At 36.1% G+C, this 16,830-nt stretch overlaps 1 protein-coding gene across 1 annotated transcript in view; it reads right to left on the bottom strand.

Moving 5' to 3' along the window:
* GPATCH2 (G-patch domain containing 2) overlaps positions 1 to 16,830 on the bottom strand; it is a 190,474-nt gene that overhangs the window by 73,816 nt on the left and 99,828 nt on the right. The window contains exon 6 of the mRNA XM_003265095.4: positions 4,241 to 4,308. Coding sequence (XP_003265143.1) covers positions 4,241 to 4,308 — 68 coding nt within the window. The remainder of the gene's footprint in view (positions 1 to 4,240; positions 4,309 to 16,830) is intronic.

Here is a 16,830-nt window from a genome sequence, read left to right as displayed (position 1 = left end):
ACGTCTTTTAGTGCCAATTCTATTACCATCTTTTAATTTTATAGCGTGCTCAGAAACCTTGTTCATACAAATTGGTAAATGGAAATAAAAGGAACTTGGTTAGAGCAGTCACTTGATTATTTAAACACTTTCAGAATTTTATGCCCAAAGTCACAAAATGACTTCTAGGTTAAGAAATATTTTTAATAATCTACCAGTTGCTGAAAAAAAAAGAATTAGAGGCCGGGTGCAGTGGCTCACATCTGTAATCTCAGCACTCTGGGAGGCTGAGGCGGGCAAATCACCTGCAGTCAGGAGTTTGAGACCAGCCTGGCCAACATGGTGAAACCCTGTCTCTACTAAAAAAATACAAAAAAAATTATCTGGGCCTGGTGGCGCATACGTGTAGTCGCAGTTACTCTGGAGGCTGAGGCAGGAGAATCGTTTGAACTGGGAGGCGGAAGTTGCAGTGAGCTGAGATCACGCCACTGCACTCCAGCCTGGGTGACAGTGAGAATCCATGTCAAAAGAAAAAATAAAATAAATAAAATAAAATAAACATAAAATAAAATTAGAAACTATATATCTAAATTGCAAAATGCTTTGTGATTTATTCATTAAATTCAGTCCCTCCACATCAATACCAGCACAATATTTGAAATATCTCTGTTTAGAGCGGAAAGATTTTATACTGTGCATCAAAGATTAGGATTGGCAGGGGTGTCTTTTTTCCCTAAGGAAGAAGAAAAGCACTGGGAAAAGTAAGAACCAGCAAAATAACCAGGGCTGATAATTTTCAGGAAAGACATTTATAAATGGAAGCAAGGGATTTGAAAATTGACTCCCTTAAAACTACTGCTGATTCTGCTAGAAATTATTTGTATATCCTGAGGGTATGAACACCTTAGTTTTTCTACTATGAGATGCTGAGTTTGATAATAAGAGTCAGTTTCATGTATCTAACTCAGGGAGCAGGAGGAATGGAAGAAGGGTAACAGGCAGTATAGAACCACTTATTCCAGCTAGGAAGTTGGGGAAGCATATAACTAAAACTCTCTGCCCAGAGTGGATACTGGCCATATACCTTCTTCTGTTAAAGGACCTGACGGGAAAATTTCAGATATTGGGTTTTTCTCCTAGAGCAATAAAAGAGACAAGCTGAAGTAAAATGGAGTCAGTTTTAAAGCAGATAGGCAGGCCAGTCCCTAGAAAGGCATCAACCTATGCAACTTAACTGGAAGTGTGTGTGTGTGTGTGTGTGTGTGTGTTTGTGTCTATACAACGTTGCCTGTATACTTATTTGTGTAAAAGAAAATTCCCATGATGTGGTGTCCTGTGGCTTCTCCTTGTCAAGAGTGGGGACTGTAAGGGACCTCCCCCACATTGGCTCTACATAGGTAAGGGAGGGGCCTGAAGAAAGGGATGAAAATACAGACTTACTAAATGAGCCTATAAAACATTATCAAGGCCAAGCATGGTGGCTCACGGCTGTCATCCCAACACTGTAGGAGGTGGAAGTGGAGTTGGCAGGATTGCTTGAACCCAGGAGTTCAAGACTAGCCTGGGTAACACAGTGAGACCACATGTCTACCAAAAAAAGAAAAATTAGCCAGGCATGGTGGCCCATGCTTATAGTCCCAGCTACTTGTGGAGCTGAGGCCGGGGATCACTTGAGCCTGGGTGCTCGAGGCTGCAGTGAGCCATGATAGTGATTGCACCATTGCACTCCAGCCTGGGCAACAGAGCAAGACCCTGTCTAAAAAAATAAATAAATAAAATATAATCTAAATTGAATTAAAGTCTTATAATTAGGGAATGGCGTTGGGGAAACCACGTTTGGAACCCCTAAACGGAAACAGGCAGTGGCATGGAAGCTAGATTTAACAAGCAAAATGACTAGATCTTCCTGAATACCTCTCAGTAGGATTTCTCTGACAAAAGAGCATGAGCCTGCTGACAAAGATTTCCTAAAGACCTATACCTACCTGCTGGAGGCCATGGCTTTGAAATGCCTCAAGGCAGAAGCCATTAAACTAAGGAGACTAAGAGTAGAGGAAGAACATGGAGGCCAGCAGATTTGCTGGCGTGAAACTGTAACAACAAACACAACAGAAACCACTATATTTTTGATGAAATGCTAGTGCTGAAATAAACAACTTGGTCAACAAGAGTCTGTGACTGTTTAGTTCCTTAGGCAGATGACAAACCCCTTACTTTCACCAACCAGAAATGGGCTGATAAAACTGTGCAGTACCCTGTAAGGCATCTGCTGCAATGAACGTATCAGCTGAGTTCTTCAAAGGAAGAATAACAAGTTAGGTTCTCCAAGGGAGGAGAGAGAGAATTGCTTGCCAAACTGGACATATGCATCGCGGCATGCTGAGTATTAAGTATCTCATTTCTTGAATGCAAACTTTTGTTGAAATAGCCTACATTACGCCAGGTGCGGTGGCTCACACCTGTAATCCCACCACTTTGGGAGGCCAAGGCGGGCAGAAGGCCTGAGGTCAGGAGTTCGAGACCAGCTTAGCCAACATGGGGAAACCCCGTCTCTACTAAAAATACAAAAATTAGCCGGGCGTGGTGGCACGCGCCTGTAGTCCCAGCTACTCGAGAGGCTGATGCAGAAGAATCACTTGAACCCGGGAGGCAGAGGTTGCAGTGAGCCGAGATCATGCCATTGCACTCCAGCCTGGGCGACAAGAGGTAGACTTTGTCTCAAAGAAAAAAAAAAAAAAAAAAGAAATAGCCTACCTTCTCAACAATTCTATAGTCTATGCATCATGCACTTTGAATGTATAGGCCACTATAAGATTATGATATCATTTTCCTATATCTGAACAATAATCTCTATTTTATATTTGTTAAGTAGCGATTTTAAAAAATAGAAACTAATGGATCCTAATATGATTGCTTGCCACAAAAAATTTATTCAATAATTAATTCATGTCTTCCCATATTTTATGGCCTTTTTAAAAGTTCAATCAAATTTGCAGGAGCTATACGGTATTGATCTAAAATACACAACAAGTTAAGCTTTTCCAACAAAGATGTATTTACAGAAAAGAATTAACCACTGGAAATTCAAGCAATAATTTACCAAAGTCAAGGCTACAACTACTTAGTTTTAAAAAATTATCTAGAAAGTAGTCTCTTCCTTTTGTTGCAAAATGGAAATACATTCTGGTTGTTTCATGGCTCTTTATATTATTACCAAATGCTTGGCAGTAGCAGAAAGTAGAGAAGTAATGAAGAAAACCAGTCTTTTTTTTTTTGAGAGATTGGAGTCTCACCCTGTTGCCCAGGCTGGAATGCAGTGGAGCGATCTCAGCTCACTGCAACCTCCGCCTCCCAGGTTCTAGTGAGTCTCCTGTCTCAGCTTCCCAAGTAGCTGGGACTACAGGCATGCACCACCACGACCAGCTAATTTTTGTATTTTTAGTAGAAACCAGGTTTCACGATATGTTGGCCAGGCTGGTCTCGAACTCCTGACCTCAGATGATCTGCCCGCCTTGGCCTCCCGAAGTGCCGGGATTACAGCTGTGAGCCACCATGCCTGGCCCCCTCTCCCTCCCCCCAAAAAAACAGTCTTGTACTCCTTTTTTTTTTTCCTTCTGTGATGGAGTCTCGCTCTACTGCCCAGGCTGGAGTGCAGTGGCATGATCTCAGCTCACTGCAACCTCCGCCTCCTGGGTTTAAGTGATTCTCCTGCCTCAGCCTCCTGAGTAGCTGGGATTATAGGCATGTGTCACCATGCCTGGATAATTTTTGTATTTTTAGTAGAGATGGGTTTCGCTATGTTGGCCAGTCTGGTCTCAAACTCCTGACCTCAGGTGATCTGCCCACCCTGGCCTCCCAAAGTGCTGGGATTATGGGCATTAGCCACCATGCCTGGCTTATTACTCTTCATTTTAGTACTTTAGAAGGGTTGGGATAGAGAATAAGGATGGAGGAGTAGGAAAGCTTGATGCTACTCAATGTAATGAAAATTAAAATTTTTTAAGATAATACATAAATTTCAATAATGCATGAATTTCAAATACTATCACAAATAACAGAATAACTATATTTAAAAATCCCCATTGAAATTTTGTCATGGTTTTCTTTTAAATCGTACTTACATTATTACCAATGGTAAATTATACTTAACTCTTTTTAAAAAGTACAAATTCAATCAGCTTTACTAGTAGTAGCTAATAATTTCCCAAAAGAGCTAAGTAGAATACTCTAATAAGGTTATATAAATACATTGAGTACTCACTCATGGTGATGAGAATCTGGGGAAAAATGAACCATTCTCTTGTTACCCACTGGGCCAGGAATGGGTACCTACAGGGAGATTTAAAAAGAAAAAATAAATTTCAGATTTGTTTATAAAATGACCAGGGATAATAGTGATATATCAATTTGAAGACATCACTCTAAAATGGAGAATACAAGATTTTCAAATCTCAGACAACATTGCGTGGATCAAAAGTATAATTTAATTCCTGGTAAGAATACTTTACTTGTTTTGGTCTAGTGTATTTCCTCTTCTAGATTTTTTTTTTTTTTTTTTTTTTGAGACGGAGTCTCTTTCTGTCCCCCAGGCTGGAGTGCAGCAGCGCGATCTAGGCTCACTGCAACCTCTGCCTCCCGGGTTCACGCCATTCTCCTGCCTCAGCCTCCCCAGTAGCTGGGACTACAGGCACCCGCGACCACGCCCGGCTAATTTTTTTGTATTTTTAGTAGAGACGGGGTTTCACTGTGTTAGCCAGGATGGCCTCGATCGCCTGACCTCGTGATCTGCCCGCCTCGGCCTCCCAAAGTGTTGGGATTACAGGTGTGAGCCACCGCACCCAACCTCTCTGCTAGATTTTTATGACTATTTTAAAAGAATCTTGGCGGGGCACAGTGGCTTAAGCCTGTAATCCCAGCACTTTGGGAGGCTGAGGTCACCTGAGGTCAGGAGTTTGAGACCAGCCTGGCCGACATGGTGAAACCCCGTCTCTACTACAAAGGCAAAAATTAGCCAGGCGTGGTGGCACATGCCTATAATCCCAGCTACTCAGGAGGCTGAGGCAGCAGAATTGCTTGCACCCAGGAGGCAAACAAAGGCTGCAGTAAACTGCGAGGCTGTCACTGCACTCCAGCCTGGGTGACAGAGCAAGACTCTGTCTCAAAATAATAATAAAAAAAGTTTTTTTAAAAAAGGACTCTTTATAATAGTGTAAATATCCTTTTTAAAAAAACCAGACTGGTGACTTATTATGTAAAAAAAAAAAAAAAAAGTTTAATTAGATCGGTGTTAAGCAGATATTTCCAAGGACCAATGTATTTGTAGCTAGATCCTAAAGATAAATAACATGTATTATAACACATACATTTAAATATATACAAAAACTTAGATCAAGGAAGTGGTGAGCAGCCCTTTTCACAGTTTCCCCAAAAAGATACGAATCATCTGTGTATTTACATAGTACAAAATGCAATTTCATCTAAGAGAAAAATATTTTCACTGCCTTATTTCTAAATAAAATTTAAAATCTGAAGTAAGCTACTCCTATTTTTTTTTTTTAGAATTTCGCAACTTTCTTATCATATAGATGGTTCTCAAAGGGAGCATAGCACTGCACAAGAATGAATCTATCAATCACAATTGACAAGGCATACATTTACAGTAAAAGGCTTTAAGTTATGTTCCATTTTAATAAAAAAAAAAAACCTCTGTAATTATAGAAGTGCCATTTATATAGAATGGGGGGAAAAGCATGAGACAGCAATAAAATTCCTCTTAAAAAAAACCCTAACATTTTCAAAACCTTACTTCTTCTCGTATCACTTGGGTTACAAGAATGCCAGTATATACTCAGAAATTCCAAGAAATGCAAATACTGCAAATGTGCACAGGTGATGACATTAATAACCCTATGGTTTGAGTGCCACAGGTAAACATGTGGCTCAACTCCAGGACTGCATCCTGCATTCATCTCAAAATGAGGTTTTCATGCTATTCCAGTGGGTATCCCTGGAATACAGTAATCCATTTTCTACACTGTGGCTATGAGAAAAGCCGACTGTGCCTATGTCATGCTTTGTTAGAGGTTCATGATCACATTATCTCATGGTGGACCTGACACTTTTATTCAGTTTACAGTATGTTCTATGTACAGGCAACTTATTTCCTTTGCCAAGGCTGCTGACAACCTTTTCCACACTATATTAATCTTGTTTACTGACTTTATCTTGGTACAAATATCAGAAAACTAAACTTTTTATCTCAGCGAGAAAATAAACAGCATGTTGACAGAAGCAGAAGCTATTTTCAGGACTAAAATTGCTTGTTTACCTAAAGCTATACTTATGGAAAAATGTTTAAGTCTTGCTCTGGTTTGAAACACATAATCTGAAATTTAATAAATGAAGAAATTTCACATACACCCATGTGATAAATTGCCTGATGAAAACAAAGCAACTGAATACAATAAAACAGAATTTATAGCTAATTTATACCATAATACAAATGTAAGCTTTCAATCTGGTCAGAAATAATCATACTATGTATTTCTCAGAAATCATATATATGTATAAAAAAACTGTAAGCTCAATTCAATTGCAGCAAGTAACCCACAAAAGATTTACAGTTTCAAGTGTAGATATTTAAATAATTTTACATGTTTACCTAGTACATGATCCTTTTAAGAAAACAGAGGTGACTATCCTTTATTGTTATTTTAACTTAATTTTTGTTTTAAAGATATGCAAAAATATGCATAGTTTAGAAATTTACCTTTTTTAGTGAGATAAAGCAACATATGATGATCTCTTCAGGGTCAATGTCAGTGGTCTGCCTCAGGAGTAAAATGTTCTTACAATGGGAACATTTTGCTACTGTGGCAACTAGACACACTTACCTAAAATTTGAGAATAATATCTTTAATACAGAATTCAACTTATGGAAAGCAGTGTTATACTGAAGTTTCAGTGAATTTTAAACTTTAAAACATGTTTAATCTGATTATTAAGAGACTACTTCGAAATATTATAAAACTTTAAAGAACACATTTAAGGAATTCTTTCTAAAAGTTTCTGTCTTATCATTAATTCAAGATAGAAAATAATCTTTATAAAAATTAAAGAAGCAGTTTTAAACGTCAGATCAAAGTATAAATTTCTAGCATACAATTAAGTATGGTGACTGTTTTCTTCTCCAAAACACATGCTTTCTAGTGATTTCGGAACTGTATTAGAAATCACAAATTTTAAGAAATTGTTTCACTTTAAATGTCTAATAAAATATTCACATAGTAAAGTTTATTAGTAAGAAAAATACATTTTATTCCGTAAGATTAGACAGGAAACAGGTATTCTGTTCTTCATGAGAAACAGTGTCTCCACAATCCAATTCTTATAATTGACAAAACCCTGGAGACAATCATTTATGTAATTAGCCAATATTTAGTGTTGATAACCTTAGACATCACATCACACACCCTGAATTCTTATGATTCATTTGTTAAATATTACTACATAAATAATGACTACAATCCGAAATAAAGCAGATATATTTCTTTTTATTAGACGCTTATCACACAAAGTCTTAAGAAGTAAACTGAAAGTTAGAAAGGAATTGATGGTTTCTAGATAACATAACTTTTGTGTCCTAATTCTAAAAGATCACATGGGTCTTAGATTTTGCTGTTGTTTAAATATTATCAATCTCAGGAAATAAGAATGTAGTAGCAAGCGATGAAAATTTAACAACAGTTGTACAAGTACCACTATCGATTCAGGAGGTCAATATGTACCAATATATTGGAAATTTTGCTAAATGATAAATTATCAATGACAAAATTTCCATTCTCTCAAAGTTATTAGACATATTAAAAGCAATTTCTTATTCTTTTTGTCCCTGATGTATTGACACCAATTTTATGATTTTGCTTAAAAGATAAAAAGTCGGTTTTATATCTCATTTTCATTTAATTGTGTCATTATCACACCCAATGCATGCCATACTATTCTTCCACAATTACATAACTGAACAAATAACTCTCCAAATCAGGTAAACTTATCTGAGACACAAGAGTCTTGTAAGATTAATACAGAGGCCATTCAATATGGATGATATCTTACTTATATTCTCAATGATTAAGATTCCTTCTGTAAATTAATGAAGTTTCACGTCCACACGTAAGAACAAGAAACTATCATCCTTTCTTCTCTCCCTCTAGTATAGCCAGTCCCCTTAAACTTTGCTCTGCTTTTCAACTATATTTTATTTGCCTTCCAAATGCTACTCTGCTTCAGTGCCCACACTGACAAACACTTATGTTGGCAAGCTGCCATTCAAAAGAAGGCCTTTCCATTTTGTGAGGACTGGTCAATCAAATCTGTCTGGCCTCCAGGCTGTCGGGAGGCACTGCCTCAGCCTCCGGGCCAGTTTGTCAAAACCCAGAGGTTTCTAGTTTCTCTTACGGCAATTATTAATTTGACTCAACTTCTTTGGAGAAAGAAACAAGACTTTTAAGTAAGGTAATATTCTAAATGTTTTACAATAATTCATTTTAATTAATAGACATTAAAATAAATGTGTTGAATGTTTAACTTTTATCCCCATACAGAAGAATAAAGGAAGATTCTTCAAAAGCATTTCAAATGAGTGCAACTTTGTTTTATACTGGAGTTTTAAAAGTTCTGTTACAAGATAGTTGGAGGAATGAATAAAATATTTCATTGTGTCATCTATTCTTATAATATTACAGAACGGTCACAAATCACAAAAAGCACAATCTGTTTGGGGATGAGAAACATATTCACGAAAATAACATTAAAATTACTTTTAAAGCAACATACAAAAATGTAAAAATTACTTTAGAATTGCTTTTAAAGCAAATACAAAAAGTGATAATTCAAGGAGCATAAATTGGATATCACTTATAAGATTAAAAGGAAACAAAGTAGTTATCTGATTTAAGAGGAATAAAGAGGAATAAAAAATCACCTCTAAGAAGGGAGTTGCATGCATTATCTCCCCCTGCTCCAATCCATCTTACCAACGTGCCAAATTCAACTTTCTAAATTGCCGCTTTTCACATGTCAACTTTCTCATTCCACAGCCAACTATGGCTCTACACTGAAAGTAAAATGAAAATTAATGAGATATGCATGCAAGGCTTTCCCTAAGCTGATCCTTACCTACTTGCCAATGTGATCTAGCACCTTATGCAGCCACCGAGAGCTTCTTATTCTAAATCCAGTACTGCTTACTTGGTACAATTCAACCAGTAACCTAATGTACATATAAAATTATGCTTAACCTTATTATATAATAAGTGATATGTGTTCCCTTTCAGTTGGGTGATTTAGTTATACTGTTTTACTGAACTAATGTTTTTGATGTCTTGATAAAGTCAAGTTATGGAACTCCTCTAATTCCAAGGGTTTTTTTGATTGTTGTTTTTTAAACATGAAAAATATTAGTAAATATAATTCAAGTAATAATTCACGTTTCACCTTTATCTGTCTAGATTTCTATTAAAGTAAAAATGTGTTTATATGGCAGGCCAGGAAAAATCCCCATCACTGGCTACAAGAAATGAAAAAATTGGTACATATGAAATATATGCCATAAAAACTAGAACATCTAATGTATTCCTGGTAATATGTCTAATGCTAGGGAGAAGTCACTACAAATCCTTACCTACCAGATGTTTTAGTTTCAGATAATGTCCTCCTAGAAAGAATATTCAGGAAGGAAGATGATCCATTCCTGAGGACAACTGAATTACTGGAGAGTTCAAAACTGTAGAAAATTACGAAGGTTATGGAATATAACTCGGTTTTCCAATGGAGAAAATGCCTCGAAGTTTGGAATTTTATAAAATCTAATAATGGTACAAAAAGGCCTATCAGGTTCCTATCATTCATATCTTTAAAAATACCAATATTGACAAACAATCTTGCTCTTATTAGCAGAGCTCACACTGTATGACTTTTAGGAAAAGACTTTGAACTAGGACCTATATAGTATCGACTAGTCACAGCCTTCATGTTATCTAAATTATAGTACAGTGGGTGAAACTGATTATTTTTACCTGTTAGTCAAGGTTAAAATAAAAATTCTATATTGTTTGTTATGTTTTTACAATGCAATTTTAAATCTTTCTTGGAAGGGCTTAAGCATGAACAAACTGACAAAGAATGTGTAATAATGATCACAAAAGATGTATCAAAAATTAATATAATTAGAAATATTTCTATTGTCATTAATAATAATATCCTTATTTTTATTTGTTTAAATTTATTTACGTGTATTTACTTATTTGAGACAAGGTCTCGTTCTGTTGCCCAAGCGTGAGTACTCATAACTCATAGCTTAATGACAGCTCACTGCACCCTCAGACTCCTTGGGCTCAAGCAATTCCCCTGCCTTAGCTGCTGGAGCAGCTAAGACTACAGGTGTGTACCACCATGCCCAGTTACTTTTTAAAATTTTGTATAGAGCTGGGGTCCTGCTATGTTGCGTGCACTGGTCTTGAACTTCCAGCCTCAAGTAATCTTCCCACCTCAGCCTCCCCAAGTACTGGGATTACAGGCATGAGCTACAGTGTCCAGCCACTCCTGTTCTTTATAACCCACTTTATGGCTTGCTTTTCATAACCAATGTGCCTAGAGTGAAGAAACATCATTATTCTCAAATAATAGTGAAGAAATTAACACTCACTGAGGTGAGGGCATATGCCCTAGACTATAGGAACTGAATTAAGCTAACTTTGAACCAAAATTGTCCAATTTACCACGCAGTACTTTTTCCCCTACAGGGAGACTGGAGAAAAAAAAAAAAAAGACGATATATCAAAACAAATGTTTTCTGTATTTGGGGATTTGTCCCGGGAGATGATGGCCTGAATCTAGAATACTCTAGGAAAATCTTCAGCCAAGGATACTCTAGACCTTGCCTGTAACTTCTGGGTAGCATGCAGGCTATTTTAAGTATATGCAATGCAGAGCATGGCAGCACTAAACAGGGTTACCAGCACATATTATAGAAGGACTAACAAGAATAACAAACGGCTCCCCTACTAATCATTACAGCAAAAGAAGGCTAACATTTACAAAGTGTACTGGAGGGGAGTAAACACTCCGTGATGAGAATATGTGGAATATGTGAAAGAACTTGGGGAAAATTAGAGAACTTAGGCTATCTTTCCTTTGAAAGCAGATATAAATCTAAATACGTGATTACATCTTTAAACCAGAAAGGTTTTGTTTAAAAAAAAAAATAGCCAAAGATAAACCACGGAGAAATACAAGGCTTGCCTTTCTATTGAGGATTAGCCTTCCTAGAGGAATCCGTACACATGTGTTGCAGGGAAGATGCTCACCTTACAGCTGCCAGCATTGCATTAAGTAGTGAATAAAGACATAGACTTCAGCTAGTTTCGAAGTGATCTTACTATATTTTTAAGTAAGAGCAGCAAATATATTTCTCTATGAAATGACAGAATGAAAATTATACTGTTTAGAAATATATACACACACATATAGTTGTATGTATTACATTAGCAATTATGTTTTTAACGTAAAACTAAACAATGTAATTGTTTTAAATCTTCATTGTAAACAATTTTTTTCCTAGTTAAAGCCAGTCTGCACTGATAATTAAGAATTTAGAATTATTGGTCTATTAGAATAATAATACTTCTAATTATTAAATACATAAATTCTCATTTCTGGTATACACTACTAATGAAAGATCTAAATGCTTTCACAGAAAAGATTAATCACTACATAATTAAAAAACAAATACAGCAACAACTTTTTTCATACCACCTCATGGTAATACTATCTTTTTTAAGTAAAGAACTAAAAATTAACCAGCTCAGAATGATGCCCAATTGTGATAGTAAAGAGTTTCACTTTGCCGTCCAGTTTTAGTAACAAGCTGTGAGTGGCCTCTACTGGCTGACCAAAGGCTTCTTAAATCCCTCATTTATGAAGCTTGCAATATTATGAGCGTCAAGAAAATAAGGATATGTCCACATATGTTTACGTAAAATACACTGTGCCTAAAGATCTTCTTTTATGAATAAATGACAAAGTAATAAACAAAATGTATATAAGATGGTGTAAAAAACTTTTATCATTCCATCCCACTGCTATATACTTGGATTATATTGGCAATCTATATATCTTTTAAAATTCTAGTTTATATAGCATGATAATCTAAATGTGGATTTTCTTACTCAATTCATATCAAAGTAATTCATGTCTGCATTTAAAAACAAATAGTTTTGGGGACTTGTTCAATACACACACACACAACTTCTCAAAATTAAGTTTATATTTAGGCTTGGCAAACTGACTTTGGAGGCAAACACAAAGAAGACTGAATTTAAAAACCTGAAATAATTCATAATTTTAAAAAACAGATTAATATTTTATGTAATGGTTTATGAAAATACTATCTTGGAAACATAGTAATCCAAAGAAATTTTAAAAATTCTGTATTATTTCTCCTATGTTTGGGTGGAAGTAATTTTATATTCAAAATGAAATAGCAATTAAGAAGGCAAAACCTTGCTTGTATTAGGAAATGCCAATTCAGTATTCATAATAGAGAAGAAAAAAATTTCAGTTTTTGCTCAGCAGCTTCCTAATAATAAAAGCTTCCCATGTGTGGGAAAACTGGTAATTTTTATTTATCTATTTAAATATATAATCATATATTTGATTCACTTCATCCTTTACCCAATCTATTCACCTAAATACACTCTATTAAAAATTATTAGCAAATATATCTAATGATGTCAAAAGGTGACTACATTTATTTTAAAAAGTTATTGTTCTCACATGTAACAATATTCCAGTATATTTCAACCTTCATTTCGGAATTCAGTCCCATTATCTTGCCTGCTCAAAATGGTTCACAGGGTTATCTAGCTGACATATAAGATAACCTTCCATCTCACTAGACACCACTGGGATATGACACACTGACCCGCAGTAAGCCCTTATTATTATCCTGAAATATATAGCACATAATGTAGTTCCTGCCAAGGAATTTGTTTATAAAAATCTTTTTTATCTCTCTGGACGTTTAAGTCATTCTTTAAAAGTAATGTTCAACTATTTTAAAGAATTTCATACAATGAATAAACGTTCTATTTTATGTTTAAAGTCTTCATTCCCATTTCCCACAATTTTACCAAAGGTAAAAAAACAACAACAACAACAAAAAACCCACATACGTAGAAAATAAAAGCCAGAAAGTATTTTCTCCTTGTTGCTTAGGTTATATAGAGCCTATTATATAAAGGATAAGACTTAAAAGAGATCTCAATAGTTCACTCCTAGGGAGAATTATGCATATTGAAGCTCAATACATGTAAAATTAATTGTCTTCTTTTTAATTTTTGGGGGGTGGCAGAAGAGGGCAATACGGTAGTGAAGATAATGATGAGACTCAGTAAACATGTTTGAGGACATAACAAATTATTAATATAGCTTTTTGAAAAAAATTCTACATGCACATTTTAAAAATTTATTTAAGAATATAAGCAGACCAGGAAAACTTTTAAGTGTTGCTTATAAACTACTTAAATTATTTTGGTACTCAAAATCACATGATCAACATTTTGGAGCTAAAATTTATTTTCTTTCCACATCATTCAACAATGTGTCACATCATCCATTGTGCATACTTTTTGAACTGGGTATTATATTTCTACTATTTTTCTAACTGTTTTTATAAACTAGTCAATTTCTTCTTAACCTGATAGTGGTGTTGCATAAAACCTTAATTTACATCAAGGGAAAAAATTACAGCTGGTTTTTATAATTAAAAGAGTGTTTCTAAGAATCTCAAGGACAAATAGTAATTTATAAGAAAAATGCTGACAGTCTCAACACTTTTAAACTGACAACTTAATATGGTTTAAATTTAGCAAATAAAACACTTAAAATATTGTTCTGTACAGGCTGTTTTCCTAAAGCAAACATGCAGGCAACCATTCAATCATTCAATCTTATGTGATGCAGTTCAAGACCTTATTATACTGTTAATTGCACTAAAAATATCCATAGCTAAAAAAAAAGTATGTAATCATGATTTGATGGGGGAGGGAAAAAGTACAAATGTACAACATACTGCAAACTATTCTTTGTGGTATGAATAAATGAGTGAATGAGTTAATTAAAAAGAGGTCAAATATTAGTTAACAAATAGCAGTGTAAGCATAATCAGCATATTACATACTCAATAAATGACAACAAAAATCCCAAATAACCTAAAACTTTTAACATTTTTTGGCCAATATCTATTCTAAGTAAATAATCACAGTCAGACTCTCATATTTTTGAAATACTTATTAGCTTTACCTTGAAAGAAGTAAATGTCTATCCCAAATCTGGTTGTTTATAGCAGGGGACCCCAACCACACACAGCAGGAGGTGAGCGGCAGACGAGCAAGCAAAGCTTCATCTGTATTTCCAGCTGCTCCTCACTGCTCACATTACCACCTGAGCTCTGCTTCCTGTCAGATCAGTGGTGGCATTTAATTCTCATACGAGTGTGATCCCAATTGTGAATTGTGCCTGCAAGGGATCAAGGTTGTGTGTTCCTTATGAGAATCTAATGCCTGATGATCTGTCACTGTGTTCCATCAGCCCCAGATGGGACTGTTTAGTTTCAGGAAGACAAGCTGAGTGCTCCCATTAACTCTACATTATGGTGAGTTGTAGAATTATTTCATTATGTATTACAATGTAATAATGATATAATTATTTCTTTATGTATTACAATGTATTAATAATAGAAATACAGTGCATGATAAATGTAATGTGCTTGAATCATCCCCAAACCATCCCCCCTACCCCCGGTCTGCGGAAAAATTGTCTTCCAGGAAACCAGCCTCTGGTGTCAAAAACGTTGGAAAGCACTGGTTTATAAAGTCAGTCAGGCAGCCAGAGATAACTCACTTCCCGTGAGGTGAGTTCTGGACAATAAGAGGTATGCGTAGTCACCAGGTGAAGCTTCTAAGGAAAGTTCTTTAAGTGACTGACTCAGCTGGCATGTGCCTTGTGCCCTTCTTTGTACTTCATGGTGCCTGGGATATGGCCAATAACATCCATTTTTTATTTATTTATTTTTTTTGACTAGGAGTTAAAGACCAAAAGAATCAAAGGTTTCCACCATGGCATCTTTTATCCGGGTAACCAAGCCACTAAGTGCCTTTCTATGTCAGGAGGTAAACAAAACAAAACAAAACAAAACCCTCTCTTGTTCGAGCCACCATTATTTGGATACTTTATTATGCACACCAAGCTCAATCCCTAATTAATAATAATGAAGCCAATTATATCTATTAAATTCTACGTTTAGTCCTAGAAAACAACATGTCATTTGGTGGACCAGGAATTCACAAATAAGAGAGGAGATAGTGAACAACTACTTCATATGTCCAGCACTCAGGTACTATATGGAAGATTCTAATGAATTGCACAATATCAACCCTACTAGCTAATATGCTGCAGACTTAAAACATAAAACTATATAAAGATTAAACAACCACTAAACTGTGTTCATTTAGTTATAACTGCAACAGAAGTTAAAAAAAAATCATTAAAGCCCAAATTAGCAAATGTGGGTTTTGGAGGAGATGAGACTTATGCTGAGGGTTAGAGCTGGCTAGGATCTAAGCCAATGGAAGGATGGGTGACTGTATGCATAAACAAGTTATGAATCAAAAGGGTATATATATTGGAAATGAGGAAATAAACCTGACTAGAAGTTCATAGAAAATAATGGTTGGATAGGTAACAAAGGTTCAGAAATCTAAGAATATTGTTCATCCCGTAAAATAATCTGTGTTCAAGTCTTTAAAAATTAAGCTAGATTTTCGTGACTAATTGACATCATCAGACTCTGTTAAGAGTAGCCAAGTAAAAATAACTACAAAGTCACAAACAAGATAATGTTTCCATGTATTAAATTTCCATATTTTTGCCTTTACTGCTTCATTGCTTTCTGGATCCTATATCAAGAGCCTGAAGATACATAGTTTCTTCTACACACAGCAGGATGAGGCAAATCCTTCTGCCTGTGATGACCAGGACCTGAGGCATCCTGCCCTTTCTTGCTCCTTGGTGAATGAAAAGGAGAACTAAGGCTGAAGTAGGAGGAGTAAGTCAGAAACCAACATTCTAATGATCTCCACACCTCTTGCATAAAGTAAGGTGGAAGGTCAGAGAAGCATTGGGGGACTCAGGGATGTCTGTTTCCTGAGGTACAGTCGGGGAGGTAACATGTCTAGAAGAGATGCCACATTTGAACTGGCACCTTGCCCAACAGGGCACAGAGGTAAAGATGCTGCATTTGTGGAAGGAGGAGGCCAGACAGATAGCCTGAGAGAATGCTGTTGATTCCCCAAGGTCTGAGTGTGTGAGACAGGTGATCCAGGAGTTTCTGTACTCTCATGAGGGGACCAGTGTGTGAGGACTGTCTTGGGATTCAAGAAAGCAAAGGGACTTGAAGATCCGAGGCAAATGGCTGGAATCTGTGGGCTTCAGTAATGAGCACCAGAATAATACCCCCAAAGGCCAAATGGAACCAGACTCACAGAAGTGAATGTGGTGCCAGTGTTCAGTCCAGACCAGCTAGAGATCAGCAAGGCAAAGAATAGTGATTGGACAGAGAGATGATGCATGGATCTGAGGTAATAGATTCTCCCATAATCCCCCACAGGACACATAAGCTCTGTAGTGCCACCATGGAGAGAATCAGATGGAGAGAGAGGAGAACTGCAAGAACAAGCATTTGTTAAAAAGGGGCTGAGTTACCCAAAGAAATAGTTTATACAGAGATAACTG

The sequence above is a fragment of the Nomascus leucogenys genome, chromosome 5 (genome assembly GCF_006542625.1).
Source record: "Nomascus leucogenys isolate Asia chromosome 5, Asia_NLE_v1, whole genome shotgun sequence".
NCBI lineage: Eukaryota > Metazoa > Chordata > Mammalia > Primates > Hylobatidae > Nomascus > Nomascus leucogenys.
This window is presented reverse-complemented; position numbering and strand designations above follow the sequence as displayed.